Source organism: Nannobrachium achirus (assembly GCF_963921795.1).
Source record: "Nannobrachium achirus genome assembly, chromosome: 15".
Taxonomy (NCBI): domain Eukaryota; kingdom Metazoa; phylum Chordata; class Actinopteri; order Myctophiformes; family Myctophidae; genus Nannobrachium; species Nannobrachium achirus.
In genome coordinates, this window is record NC_137822.1 from 10,116,529 (window position 1) to 10,132,295 (window position 15,767).

The 15,767-nt window shown below is 43.1% G+C and overlaps 1 protein-coding gene and 1 long non-coding RNA gene across 2 annotated transcripts in view; one reads left to right on the forward strand and one right to left on the reverse strand.

Annotated features, from left to right (window-relative positions):
* Positions 1-1,573, forward strand: part of LOC308299589 (large ribosomal subunit protein eL6-like) — a gene marked incomplete at both ends in the record, with an annotated part of 2,749 nt that extends 1,176 nt beyond the window's left edge. Inside the window, 1 exon segment of the mRNA XM_080743384.1 lies at positions 1,568-1,573. Within this exon segment, the coding sequence (XP_080599510.1) occupies positions 1,568-1,573 (6 nt within the window).
* Positions 1,574-4,795: 3,222 nt separating this feature from the next.
* LOC308299375 lies at positions 4,796-8,853 on the reverse strand. Its single transcript, XR_013962762.1, has 2 exons — positions 8,745-8,853; positions 4,796-6,884 (listed from the first exon to the last, which is right to left on the reverse strand). It is a non-coding gene; the product is annotated as an uncharacterized lncRNA (long non-coding RNA).
* Between the last annotated feature and the right edge of the window lie 6,914 nt (positions 8,854-15,767).

A 15,767-nucleotide genomic window follows, 5' to 3' on the forward strand; every position in this document is an offset into this window, starting at 1 on the left:
AACACACTGGAACAATGTTGACGGACATCTTTTCCTATGTTGGATTGGATTAATACCCTTGGTGTCAATGCGTTGGAAACGTGGAGGTTTTACCTGCCTTTTTTGCTTTGATGCCGCCTTTTGTGGACCTGCTTTTACCTGCGGCTATGTGGACCATAACACCATGTACATACATACATACTGCTGCTAAGTGGACCTAATCTCATACATACATACATACATGAACTTTACACTTTGAATACGGTACATCATCATTGGCAGGATCTGCTGGTAGGGCTCTGGGTGGCATAATAGCAAAAAAACAAACAGCTGGGTGATCTGGGATATGCTGCTTACTCCAAACTATTTCACACGTGTGTTTGCCCTGTCATGGACTATTATGGCAGGTGTATGGGGCTCAAACACAAATATGAAAAGGGCAAATGGTCCAAAATAGAGCGATACAGTATTTCCTAGGTGTGCATACATTTGCCCAGGTATTGGCAATAACAGGAGATATGGGATGGGAACCGTGTGAAGTAAGGTGGAAGGGCAGCATGGTAGCCTATTGGAATAGATTAATCAGAATGCCAGAAAATAGAGTTGCCAAGAAAATATTTATTTGGGATTTATCAATAAAAGGTGCATGGGCATTGGGCAAGTACTGTGGATGAGATGCCCCTGCACCTTGAAACTGGTAGATACAGAGGAGTAGTGGAGGAAGAGGGGGTTTGTATTTATTGTGACATAAATGATATTGAGAATGAGTTCCACTTTATGTTCTACTGCCCTTTGTATCATGAGCTACGTCAAAGACTGTTTAATAAGTGTAAAAACCTAGATTTGATATGGTTAAGTGACGCAGAGAGACTTTGTTGGATTTTTGAACACAAGATATTTGCACTGGCAGAATATTTAGAGAAAGCATGGGACAAACAGACAAAGAAAACATATATGTAAGGTATATTTATTTTGTTTTGTCATTTTCTTTTCTTTTCTTTATAATATTATTGTTGTGCACTGTGTGCAGTTTCCAATAATGGAATGTGGTATTGTTTATTCATGTTTGGTGTCTTATAAGCTCGCAAGGGATGGGTCTTTTCGAAGTATACCATGACACGAAAAAAATAAATAATAATAACCGGTTATGCTTAACGGTTACACGGTTAATTTTCATAATAATATGATCGCATTGTCCTGGTCCTGGATACTGATGATAGCCAAAGATATTATTATGCCAAGGTACTATATTAGTGTTGTGTTGGTGGTGAAGGTTTTCCATGAGGTGATTTATATAACCAGAATACACTGTGCCCGTTTGTCTTCTCATTCTGTATGCCCATGGCAAAGAGCATTTTTACTAAAATGTCCACCTGCTGGACAGGTTATTCAATGATTGGAATTGATTAATTCAGAATCAAGCATTCAACTAAGCTGTGAGTTAGATGATGAACATGTTTCCCCTCTCTCTGCCCTGTTTTTTTCCTGAAAATAAGTACACCTGTAGAATGTGACCACAATGATTTTGATTCACAGAACAAAAAAATTGTAATACAATCATGAAATCATGTTTTCATTCCCACTTCAGTTCTAGGACACTTCGTAGCAACACCAGTGCATATTACCAGTACACAGGATGCCAAAACATGTAATGTGTGATGTATATGTGCCAAGAACAATAAATTCCAGGAATATGTATCATGTCTTTGTGTTTATTGATAATGAAATATAGCTATGTATTCAAGCAAATTGTGCTGTTACAGTATGTCATACATACGTACATGTTAGTACAGTAGGTGTATAATCCAGCTATATTTGCAGACTAAGGTGCTCTACACACGGCAGGCGGTTGCCGTCGGGGCTGCCGCTAGGATCAGCGGTGGCCGCACCGCGGTGAGACACAAACACACTCGTTCAGTGATTAAACGCCGCGCGGTATTTCACAAAGATGAACACAATCCATCTCTCACCGCCCGCGTACGCATGCACAAACGAGCACGCTCGCGGGGGATTTCACGGGGCCGCGCCCGCTCTCCTCGCCGCCCCAAAACTTCGCTGCGCGGCTGAAAAAGCCGCCCGCCTCCCGTTGAAAATGAATTACTAGCAGGCGGTGACCGCGTACCGTCTGGAATCCCCTTTGATGTGCTTTACAGTAACAAGGACAGAGATCACCAGGCAGGGAGTTTCACTGCCAACAGCAAATACCTGGTTGTGATACTGTAGTGTTATATTGTAGTAATAGTGTGTTATTACTGTCATATTACATAGTGATACAACCTTTCTGACATGATATGATATAGTACTATTGTCAGTTTGGTTTTCATCATAGCTTTCCATCACTGGACTATACTGTATATGAGGCAGATATGTGTACAGCAGGGTTCCCCAATTAGTTTTCCCCAAGGGCCGAATTATGTCTAGGATACCAAGCCGAGGGCCACAACATTGCAGGGGGTGACGGTGGTGTTCCCACTACTCCAGCGACAGTTTTCGTCGTTGTCAGGTGAAAATCTTGAATGTCTAAAACTGTTCGTTTTGAATTTATCATATTAAAAATGATTTAAACTAGTGAAAACAGCCGATCTACAAGCACACAACGCTTCGCGTTGCGAGGCGGCGTTGTGTGCTTGTAGATCTGCTGTTTTCACTACTTTTGTGCGACGGCCTTGTATGATTTACGAAAGAACGTACAAATTTGGAGATACGAGATTTCCACCCGACAACGACGATATACTAGCTTTGTTGCTGCTCTTATACCACCATTATTACTGGGGTTGGTGTGGGCCAGACAGTAGCCCCCCGCGGGCTGCAAATGGCCCGCGGGCCGCCTATTGGGGAACCCTGGTGTACAGTATCAGATGTATGAACAGTTACAGATTAGTATGGGTCAAGTTGGACCCCCCTAAAGGAACTTAGTCCGTAAAGAGTCCCTGGAATCACCACTTCCTGAAAAGAACCAATCCACACAAGCTCAAAATGAGTAGCATCAGCAACCCGTAGTGATCTTGTAGATCGTCTATATTACAGTAGGTGCCACCGTACAAGGAATGCCTCTTGGTGAGGCCCTACACTATGATCAATATCTGACTTTTATCAGAGTGGCAAACCCATTCTGTTAGAGTGGTCTGACGTCACAGTAACCCTAACCCTAAATCTAACCCTAAACTTAACCCTAACCCTAACCTAGAGCAGCAGTGTTTCTCAAAGTGGATTCCAGGGACACTGTGGGTTCCTTTAGGGGGGTCCAAATTGACCCATACTAATCTGTAACTCTGACAGTGTACAAATGGAACCCAAATGGACTTGTTAGGGTTCATTTGGCTCATTTGTACACTGTCAGAGTTAAGAGGAGACCTTGAACTTTGAAGGTTTGAGAAACCTAAACCCTGAAATCTACAGTGTTGTTAGCTATAAGCTGTCGCACAGTGCATCTACAGCATGTGGTACTTCTTGCCCCTCCAGTGCTTTACCCTGGGTTGGCTCCCATATTCAATTTTCTTGCCTCTAGTTCTTGGTGCTTGCCGCAGCTTGAGCAGTCCAGGGCCTGGCTACCAGGGCTCCAGAAGCAAGACAGTTCAGTTGCCTGCTTAAGTTAACTGCTGTTTCACTGCTGACAGATGCTGTTGATTTAACATCTTTCTAACTGTTCATACATCTGATACTGTACACCAGGGTTCCCCAATAGGCGGCCCGCGAGCCATTTGCAGCCCGCGGGGGGCTACTGTCTGGCCCACACCAACCCCAGTAATAATGGTGGTATAAGAGCAGCAACAAAGCTAGTATATCGTCGTTGTCGGGTGGAAATCTCGTATCTCCAAATTTGTACGTTCTTTCGTAAATCATACAAGGCCGTCGCACAAAAGTAGTGAAAACAGCAGATCTACAAGCACACAACGCCGCCTCGCAACGCGAAGCGTTGTGTGCTTGTAGATCGCTGTTTTCACTAGTTTAAATCATTTTAATATGATAAATTCAAAACGAACAGTTTTAGACATTCAAGATTTTCACCTGACAACGACGAAAACTGTCGCTGGAGTAGTGGGAACACCACCGTCACCCCCTGCAATGTTGTGGCCCTCGGCTTGGTATCCTAGACATAATTCGGCCCTTGGGGAAAACTAATTGGGGAACCCTGCTGTACACATATCTGCCTCATATACAGTATAGTCCAGTTGATGGAAAGCTATGATGAAAACCAAACTGACAATAGTACTATATCATATCATGTCAGAAAGGTTGTATCACTATGTAATATGACAGTAATAACACACTATTACTACAATATAACACTACAGTATCACAACCAGGTATTTGCTGTTGGCAGTGAAACTCCCTGCCTGGTGATCTCTGTCCTTGTTACTGTAAAGCACATCAAAGGGGATTCCAGACGGTACGCGGTCACCGCCTGCTAGTAATTCATTTTCAACGGGAGGCGGGCGGCTTTTTCAGCCGCGCAGCGAAGTTTTGGGGCGGCGAGGAGAGCGGGCGCGGCCCCGTGAAATCCCCCGCGAGCGTGCTCGTTTGTGCATGCGTACGCGGGCGGTGAGAGATGGATTGTGTTCATCTTTGTGAAATACCGCGCGGCGTTTAATCACTGAACGAGTGTGTTTGTGTCTCACCGCGGTGCGGCCACCGCTGATCCTAGCGGCAGCCCCGACGGCAACCGCCTGCCGTGTGTAGAGCACCTTAGTCTGCAAATATAGCTGGATTATACACCTACTGTACTAACATGTACGTATGTATGACATACTGTAACAGCACAATTTGCTTGAATACATAGCTATATTTCATTATCAATAAACACAAAGACATGATACATATTCCTGGAATTTATTGTTCTTGGCACATATACATCACACATTACATGTTTTGGCATCCTGTGTACTGGTAATATGCACTGGTGTTGCTACGAAGTGTCCTAGAACTGAAGTGGGAATGAAAACATGATTTCATGATTGTATTACAATTTTTTTGTTCTGTGAATCAAAATCATTGTGGTCACATTCTACAGGTGTACTTATTTTCAGGAAAAAAACAGGGCAGAGAGAGGGGAAACATGTTCATCATCTAACTCACAGCTTAGTTGAATGCTTGATTCTGAATTAATCAATTCCAATCATTGAATAACCTGTCCAGCAGGTGGACATTTTAGTAAAAATGCTCTTTGCCATGGGCATACAGAATGAGAAGACAAACGGGCACAGTGTATTCTGGTTATATAAATCACCTCATGGAAAACCTTCACCACCAACACAACACTAATATAGTACCTTGGCATAATAATATCTTTGGCTATCATCAGTATCCAGGACCAGGACAATGCGATCATATTATTATGAAAATTAACCGTGTAACCGTTAAGCATAACCGGTTATTATTATTTATTTTTTTCGTGTCATGGTATACTTCGAAAAGACCCATCCCTTGCGAGCTTATAAGACACCAAACATGAATAAACAATACCACATTCCATTATTGGAAACTGCACACAGTGCACAACAATAATATTATAAAGAAAAGAAAAGAAAATGACAAAACAAAATAAATATACCTTACATATATGTTTTCTTTGTCTGTTTGTCCCATGCTTTCTCTAAATATTCTGCCAGTGCAAATATCTTGTGTTCAAAAATCCAACAAAGTCTCTCTGCGTCACTTAACCATATCAAATCTAGGTTTTTACACTTATTAAACAGTCTTTGACGTAGCTCATGATACAAAGGGCAGTAGAACATAAAGTGGAACTCATTCTCAATATCATTTATGTCACAATAAATACAAACCCCCTCTTCCTCCACTACTCCTCTGTATCTACCAGTTTCAAGGTGCAGGGGCATCTCATCCACAGTACTTGCCCAATGCCCATGCACCTTTTATTGATACATCCCAAATAAATATTTTCTTGGCAACTCTATTTTCTGGCATTCTGATTAATCTATTCCAATAGGCTACCATGCTGCCCTTCCACCTTACTTCACACGGTTCCCATCCCATATCTCCTGTTATTGCCAATACCTGGGCAAATGTATGCACACCTAGGAAATACTGTATCGCTCTATTTTGGACCATTTGCCCTTTTCATATTTGTGTTTGAGCCCCATACACCTGCCATAATAGTCCATGACAGGGCAAACACACGTGTGAAATAGTTTGGAGTAAGCAGCATATCCCAGATCACCCAGCTGTTTGTTTTTTTGCTATTATGCCACCCAGAGCCCTACCAGCAGATCCTGCCAATGATGATGTACCGTATTCAAAGTGTAAAGTTCATGTATGTATGTATGTATGAGATTAGGTCCACTTAGCAGCAGTATGTATGTATGTACATGGTGTTATGGTCCACATAGCCGCAGGTAAAAGCAGGTCCACAAAAGGCGGCATCAAAGCAAAAAAGGCAGGTAAAACCTCCACGTTTCCAACGCATTGACACCAAGGGTATTAATCCAATCCAACATAGGAAAAGATGTCCGTCAACATTGTTCCAGTGTGTTCCTCAGCTATTTTGAACAAAGCTCTGCACAACGCGCTCCTGCAACTGGAGTCAGCGACGTGGAGGAAAAAGTAAAAGCTAGTTTCATTTCATCGGTGTCGCATATAGCCATGCCAGCATCTCAGGACGTGGGAGGCAGCCGGCCGTGGCTATTCCCATGACGAATGGCAAGAGGGACACTGGGGTAGGCTAGGCTTCGGGCATCCAGTTATGATACGGAGGGCACTGTTGATAGCCACATCAACCTTGCCATGCACGGGGGTTCTGCTCCAGACTGGGGCACAGTAATCCGCTGCAGAGAAGACCAGGGCTTGGGTGTATATTCGCAGTGTCTTAGCAGAGGCTCCCTGCAGGTTGTACCAGCTATGCTCCAGTTAGGTCCTCATAAGATGACGGAATCCCATCCTCCATCAACCTATATGAATATATGAGAGTGGAATTGAGTTTAGACTAAACATTTTTACTAAAACAGTGCAAAAACTGTTCACACCAGAACTACAAGAGTCTGCTGCTGTTAACCGCTGGCCCGACCAGTACGACAAATTTGAAGGTCTCCCCTTAACTTTGACAAAGTACAAATGGAACCAAATCCATTTGGTTCCATTTGTGCACTCTCAGTGTTAGAGAGTGCAGGGAGTTGTGTTACAAATGTTCGCTTTTAAAAGAGATTAAAACTTGCACTAATTTATTTTCTTCAAAAACAGCAGATCAACAAGCTCGCAGCACTTTTTGTGTGAAATGATCATTCTTTCAGATTAACAACATGAACCCTCGCATCCCTATTCTGAGGAGAATACACACACAGAACAAAGGAATAGCATATGCACATCCCCAAAATGTGTATACGGTGCTGGATCCAGGAAACAATGAATAAAGGATAATGTCCGCACACGTATAATGCTCTCACGTTTTTTAATTTCAACCGACAACGTTTCACCCAACAGGGCTTTCTCAAGTTACAAGTGAGTGGCATTGGAGCCTATAAATAGGTCATATTCCATGGTGGGTGTCAACAATCAATTAGTTAATGAACCAATAGAATTCAATTACATAAATTTAAATTTAAGAGCCATACACCTGAACACTAGGTTAAAAAAATCATCATATGCAACCCAATCAGAATATGATTGGGTTGCATTTACATATCATAATAGATGTAATAACCAGGTAATTGATTGACTACAGAAATGTCCAAGAAAGCAGATCTACACGCGTCATACTCAAAAAATAGATGTCTACAGGCTCATAGTGGGCCAGTTGGTCACTTGGTGTCAGGGTAGTGTGTCCTGCACGTCTGTGCAGGACAATAAACTAGTTTATTCCATAGCATATGCACTCTAACCATGTTGCTCAAGGATCTTCAAAATTAGCACATCTACAAACTCGCAGCACGGCAGCTTATATATCTACTATTATTATATATGCATTGCTATGTACTGTATATCTGCATTTCCTGTCAGTCTACTGTCCTATCAATAAGGATGTGGGGGGGGGGGGGGGCATAGGCTATAAAGCAGGGGTCTTCATCAGGGGGTCCTCAGAGTTACTATAGGGGCCCTGGGGGGGGGGGGGGGCGCCAAATCTTTGTGTGATAGGATAATTAACAACTTGGGGGTTCAATCCCTATTTTGAGGGGAACTTAAGATAAAAATTGCAGATCTACAAGCTCTCAACGCCTCCCATGTTGAGAGCTTGTAGATCTGCTATTTTTGGCAAATAGGCTTGGTGTAGTGGGGGGTCCCTGCTTCATCTCTCTCAGCTAAGGGGTCCCTGCTTTATCTCTCAGCTAAGGGATCCCTGCTTCATCTCAAGGGGTCCTTGCTTTATCTCTCTCAGCTAGGGGGTCCCTGCTTCATCTCTGTCTCAGCTAAGGGGTCCCTGCTTTATCTCTCTCAGCTAAGGGGTCCCTGCTTCATCTTTCTCTCAGCTAAGTGGTCCTTGCTTCATCTCTCTCTCAACTAAGGGGTCCCTGCTTCATCTCTCTCTCAACTAAGGGGTCCCTGATTCATCTCTCTCTCACATAAGGGGTCCCTGCTTCATCTCTCTCTCAGCTAAGGGGTCCCTGCTTCATCTCTCTCTCAGCTAAGGGGTCCCTGGCCTGAAAACGTTGAAGACCCCTGTTTTAGCTTGTAGTTGTTTAAATCAGCTTAGCAACAGCATTAGCATTAAATGTCCCAAGAAAGCAGACAATCAAACAGTGAAACAAACACACGCATCCCAATTGGCTACCACATCCTAACATTAGTGATGGATTTAACAATGTATTTACTCTTACCTGAATGGACTTTGCAATAGAAGACAAAACGTTATCCGTGGCTCTCCGTGAGCTTCCTACCAGCCAGGCACTGCATGCATGCGTGCATGTGTAAACTGTAAACAAACAAAGCCTCATCCTCACACACAGTGTTGTGTGAAAGCAATGCTGCCAGGCACTATTAGCCAATCAAAAACACGACCTTCCCGAGAAGACCCGCCCTTACCCACCTCTGATTGGCCTACCAAACGTCATTCTCTGTGACTCATTAGGAAGTGTGTTCCTGCAACCTACCTTGATTTTATATTTGGAAAGAATATAAACGTTGTCCTTTCTAAGCCATCTAGCCATCGAAAAATTACAAATCTAGTATTGAAATGCACAGAAAAATTACAGGATTCTGTGGGTGGTTCATGGTGTGTGATCTGGTGCATTTAAAACACGATCAAAACAGCATCCCGGTTCTGACAATGGAGCTCTCAGTTGCAGAACCGGGATGCTGTTTTGATACATGATCAAAACAGCATCCCGGTTCTGAAAATGAAGCGCTCCAAGCGCTCCGTTGACGCGTTGCCATGGTTACCTCGCTAGGCGACTGAAAGAGTGGGAGGCGGAGAGCATGACTTAAAGCGTCTGAAATGGAGGCCTTTGGGCTCCTTTGAAGTTTAGACAAGACGCAGTGAGGCAACTTGACGGGGCGTCTTGCGTGATACGCGGTAGGGATGAGAACGTGTTGGCTAGGCTAGTGGAGTGTGGGACCCTGGTTAATAAGGTTTAAATGAGTGTGTATATTGACTAATACTGCCACCTAGTGGACTGATGATGGGTTCATATCATCACAAAGTGGTTCTCAAATTAATGTTTATCTCAGGTCAGGTCACCCTGTAAATATTAAATAACCTTTTATCCACGGCACGAATTAGATCGTTATTACTTTACAGCACCTTGTCATAATGTAGGCCTACATCTTTCTGTCTAAGAACTACTCCAGTGAGGCTTTTAATCTCAAACTAGCGGGTGTAGACTTTTCCCCAGAGCTGCAGTGTACAGATGTCGAAGAAGCATGGTGTGGTTTTAAAACCAAATTGACCAATGCTCTAGACGACGTGGCCCCCTTGAATACCACCAGGGTTAAAGCCCGCCAAGAGCCATGGTATAACTCAGATATTGCAGAATCAGCTAAACTCAGAGACAAAAAATACGATGAAAAACGAAAGTGCTGCAAAAAGCTCAGTAAAAAATTCAACCCTGGCCTCAAAATCCACGTTGAACATCTTACTGCTCAATGCAAGAAACTTAGAAACCAGACAACCGCCCTAGTTAGATCCGCCAAAAAAAACTACATCGACGACAAAATCGATGAATACAAAAACAAACCACGAGACCTATGGAAGTTGCTTAACAACCAATTAGGCTTAAAATCAAAAACCATATGCCACAACATAAACATCAAAATGGACGCCGCTCTCATTTCTGACAAAGGTGAAGTGGCTACCCATCTTAACAAAACCTTTACCACCACAGCCCGTTCACTGGTCGAAAGACTGGTCGCCCCATCTGGGCGGTATGGTGAAGAATTTGTTAAAAAATTCTAAAAAAACTGGGCGTCAAAAAAGACAGCTTTAAACTTTCCACAGTGACAACTGATGAAGTGTTTAAAAAATTGAGCGCCCTACCTCAGCACAAGGCCACTGGCCTTGATAAAATCCCAGCTAGATTTCTCAGAGATTCAGCCGCCACCATTGCTCCAATCATTACCCACATAATTAACCTTTCCATCGAACAGGGTCATGTCCCCCAGGACTTCAAACTAGCAAAAGTAACCCCCCTGCACAAAAAAGGTGGCAAACTAGACCCTGGAAACTACCGCCCCGTTTCCATTCTTAGCTCCATATCCAAAGTCATGGAGAAAATAGTCTACGAACAGATTGCAAGATATCTCGATGAGAATAATCTGATTTACGAGTTCCAATCTGGATTCAGAAAATCCCATTCCACTGACACATGCCTTCTCTATTTGACTGACCAAATCAAACGCGAAGCGGATCAGGGCAAATATAGTGGCATGGTCATGATGGACCTCCAGAAGGCATTTGACACCGTGGATCATGCTATTCTGATTGAGAAACTAAAAGCCATCGGTCTTGACAGCGCAGCAGTGAGCTGGATGCAATCTTACCTGGTGGGGAGGGAACAGGTGGTGGAGATTAACGGAACCCTGTCCCCCCCCCCCCCTCCCAGTAAGCTGTGGTGTTCCTCAAGGTAGCATACTGGGACCTCTGTTGTTCCTAATATACGTGAACGACATGGCATCTGCTTGCGACTGCAACCTGTTCCTGTTCGCGGATGACTCGGCTCTCCTAGTCTCGGGCAAGGACCACTTGCAGGTTGAAAAGACACTTAACTCTGAACTGAGTAAGATCTGCACATGGCTTAACGACAACAAATTATCAATTCACCTGGGAAAAACCGAGTCCATCCTCTTTGGATCAAATCATAACCTCAAAAAGGTAGATGACTTCACAATCAAAGTGGGTGACAAGGTCATAACACGAAAAAACGAAATCTCTTACTTAGGATGTATCCTTGAAGCTAATCTTTCCAGCGAAAAGATGACTTCAAAAGTAATAAAAAAAATCAACCAACGAACTCGTTTCCTACAGAGGATCGCCCCAATGGTCAACTTCAACACAGTGAAGACCATAGCTGGTGCAATAATCCAGCCCCTCTTTGACTACGGAGTCCACGTATGGTATTGTGACGCCCCACAAGCCCTTAAAACTAAACTCCAAACAGCCCAAAATAAACTAATTAGGGTCCTGCTTAACCTTCCCTATCAGACTCACCTCACCGCTACTCACCAGCAGGGGCGTCATTTGGGCCTCTAGGGTGTAGCATTTCTGAGCATTTAGGGGAAAAAAGTAAGTCTCTAGCCCATTCCTGTCAAGAGTTATGATTTTTTAAAGAATTAACCAACTGCTCACTGTTGGAGTCTAGGTTTCACTCAGAGACCAGCTGGCGACAATATTGAGTTGATTGATTGGAATGTTAAGTGATCAGCTCTCTCTCTCTCTGGTTGTCTGGCTATGAATATACCTGTACATACCTGCAATATCCGAACTGTACTCAAAGATTACACATATTAGGCTTGAAAAAAATGATGTTAAGAAAATAACTTATTTTTTTGTTAGACTGTTGTGTGGGGAATAAACACCCAAACTGAAATAAAAAAACACCCAAAACCGGATAAAACACGAAATTTTTCACTCGCGTCGACAAACTCCATTCCTTGCAACACCCTAGATATTGGTCAAATTACGCCTCTGCTCACCAGTTAAGAGTGGGGTGGCTCAGAGTAGATGACAGAGTACAGCAACTTGCAATGGGCCTGGTGTACAAGATACACTACACCACTATGATACCCAAGTACCTGTCAAAATACTTTATAAACGTTAAGGATGTCCATAATTACAACACCAGAGGCAGTGCCACAGATCACGTTCAACCCAGAGTCAACTCAAAGAAAGGGTCGAACTCGTTCTTCTGCTATACCACAAAAATGTGGAATGCCTTACCGAAGGCCATAAAGGAGTGTGGATCACTAGCATCCTTTAAAATTGCCCTGAAAAACCACTTACAGGCAGCAGCCGTTCGCAACTGGTAAAAAACCTAGCCCAACCCTACCCTCCCTGCCCCTTCCTTGTATATACTTGTATACGTGTATATTCCTTGTACATACTTACTGTCTGTTTAGATTTACTGTATATTCCTTGTATATACTTACTGTTTTTTTAGATTTACTGTTTTCTTTTCTTTTTTTTCCCCTTTTTCTTTACATATCTACTGCATAGTACTGTGTTCTATTTGTCTGTCATTCAATGTTATATGAGATACTTAAATGGTTTCCTGTTGAAATAAGCTTAGTCTTTTCATGGATCTCCTTTTAGTAGACCTTGTACCAGTGAACTGTACCGTCATGAATCTGTACATTTTCCTATGCAAACTTCTAATAAAGCCTTCAATCAATCAATCAAAGATACAGTTTATGCCAATGTCATGACCTAAAACTTGTTGAGAGAATATCCGTTTCCATTATTATTGAAAATAACTTATACTTGGCACCATGTCAGTGATGATCCCTTGCGCACGCAAGAAACGCTGAGCACATATCGTCTGTAGACTGTAGTAGGCCTATTAAGTAAAAAAAAAAAAAAAAAAACTTTCGCTACTCACCAAAACAGGAGTTGCCTACTAGTGGGAACACTCTGAGACCCCCACTTTACGTCTAAAATACACTTTTTGGCCAAAGAAAAGAAAAGAAAAAGAAAATAGGCCTATTTCACCGGAAAGCAAAATCTGGTCAGTGCACAAGATCTGTTTGGGGCGCTGTGTGAAGTAGGTAAAAATCCGGTATTTTCTTTTCTGCTTAACCGTGAATAGCTACATAAGTTGGGGTCTCAGAGAATACACATTGAAAATTCACAGTGCGTAATTAATTAATGGGGATGGGAGTTCTTTCTTTCTTTCTTTCCTTCCTTTATTTCCTTAATTTGTATTTTTATTTGTTTATTTTAACAACCAATGTGTCCTGTTTATGATCAAATCTAAACGAGCATTTATGGGGCTTCTGCTGGAACCCTATGGCTGGAACTCAGGATAGTAATGTGTGTTTCAACCCGAGTGAGAGAGAGGGACGGGCGAAGACTGTGTCCGTCCTTCTCTGTCATCCGGGTTGAAACAGAAACACGTCAACAAAACAGAGAACTATAACTCTGAGAGAGTGAATACAGATAGTCTTTGAAAGGCAGAAGAAGGAGAGGACTTGTCGTGATGGCGGCGCGATGGCGGACGCCGTCAGAGGCGGACTCGGAGGAGGAAATGGAGTCGGAGACGGAGACAGAGCGCGAAGTTCAAAGTCAAACAGAAGGAGTGAGAGCGGTGGAGGAGAACACAGGTGGTTCTGTAACCATGTCGGGCCGATCGGAGAAGAGAAGGAGGGGAGACTCCAGTGGATCAGTGGATGCCAGAGCGAAATATGTGGTGGGGATGACAGCTGATGAGCAGAGAGATGGAGTATTCAGGGACCCACGCCAAGTAGGGAAATTCGTGGAAGGAGAGCTTGGGAAGGTAGAACTGGTGAGGATCACAAGGACTGGAATGGTTATTATTCAGTGTAAAGACGAGGAGCAGGAGAAGAAAGCAGTGCGAATAAGACTATTTGGAGAGTGCCCAGTAACCTGTTTCCAACTTGAGGGAAGAGAAAAGAGAAGGGGAGTTATAAGTGGAGTGCCTCTGACAACGAGGGAAGACCAATTCCTTGACGTGTGCGGAGTTACTGAAGCGAGAAGGCTAACACGCTACAGAAACGGAGAGCGAGAAAAAACAAAGTCTGTACGCCTGACCTTTAAAGGGAGTGTGTTACCAGAAAGAGTATACCATGAGTATGTATGTTACAGGGTCAGGCCGTTCGTGAGAGCACCGCTAAGGTGCTACAGGTGTCAGGAATATGGACATGTTGCAGCCGTATGTGGGAGAGACAGGAGATGTGGGAGGTGCGGGAAAGACAGTTGTGAGGAGGAGAAGTGTAAAGGACAAGAACAAGCTAGGTGTTTACACTGTAGCGGCGAGCATCATGCTGGGGCAGCGGAATGCACAAGGAAAATGCAGGAGATAAAGGTAAATCAAGTAAGAGAGGAAGCGAGGGGACAAATGTCTTATTCAGAAGCGGTAAGGAGAGTGGAGGAGAGCACGAGGGCAACAACAGTACCAGCAGAAAAGGAGAAAACAGAAGGAAAGACAGATGAAAAGATTATGAACGTAACCATGGAGAAGAGGCAGTTCCTAGCATTTATTGCCATGGTAATCAACTGCGCTGCAGAGATAAAAACTAAATCGGAGAGAATTAAAATGGTGCTTGATGCAGCCAAGAGATTCCTCAATGTGGTGGACGTGACGGGGGAGGATTTAGACTACACATTGAGGGAAGGATTCTCGTCTATTCAGACGAGTGGTTCAGGGTGAATGACTTAAGAGAAGCTGTGGGGAATGGGAACACGGGTGGACATTATTTTAAACTTGAAATGGGACACGAGAAAATTGTGAAAACTCCCGACCTGTGGAGGGCAGTAATACGCCTTGCGGCGTCCACACTGCCGGAAACCAAAAAGAAGAAGAAGAAGAAGACAGATAGTCTTTTATAAATATAAGTTTGCAGGGAACAACCCTTCGTTCTAAGTTGTGTCTGAGGTTCGGTTGTCTTTGCACGACGACAGTCTGTGCAAAGAGCAGAAACCGGGAGGAATTTACACACCAAGTTCAAAGACGGTTTGTTTTTGCTAATAGCTTCAAGTACAGAGTCGAGACTAGAATCTAGATTAGAATCCTTCCCCACTTTTAGAGCTGTTTAAACTAAGTGTGTTTTCTACCATATTAATAAATGATTGGGGAAGGTATGTTTAGTTCCGTTTATATTCAATAAGAATGTAACTTGAGTGAGTGTTGTTAACCTGAAAGGTGTGGAATGTGTGTGTGTGTGTGTGTGTGTGTGTGTGTGTGTGTGTGTGTGTGTGTGTGTGTGTGTGTGTGTGTGTGTGTGTGTGATCAGAGAGAGAATTACATGAAAACGTGAAAAGGGGACTGAAAGGTTAAGAATTATAATAATTGCATATTCAGGAAGTGCTCTGTGAAAAAGTTACTTGCGCCATTGACATAATATATATATTTCTATTTGTTTTGTACATGGTTTAAGTCCTAATTATTACCACTAATATGTTACTCCCTCCTTATTGTCTTTTATTGTTGAAGTTGAGTGTCTCTCTTAAAGTCTTTATAATTAATCCTGAACCTTGGGATTGTAATTGTTTCTTTCCAGACTGTGTGGAGTCCAGACTGCAGGTGAAGATGAACTCTCCAGACTCAGTCAGGGTCATTTCTATTAAACAGGAGGAACCTGAAGACAACCCACACCTCAGTAAGTATTTTCACTGTACGCTAATCTTGGCAAGACATTTCATAACGATCATAATAGACAGTTATATGACCACA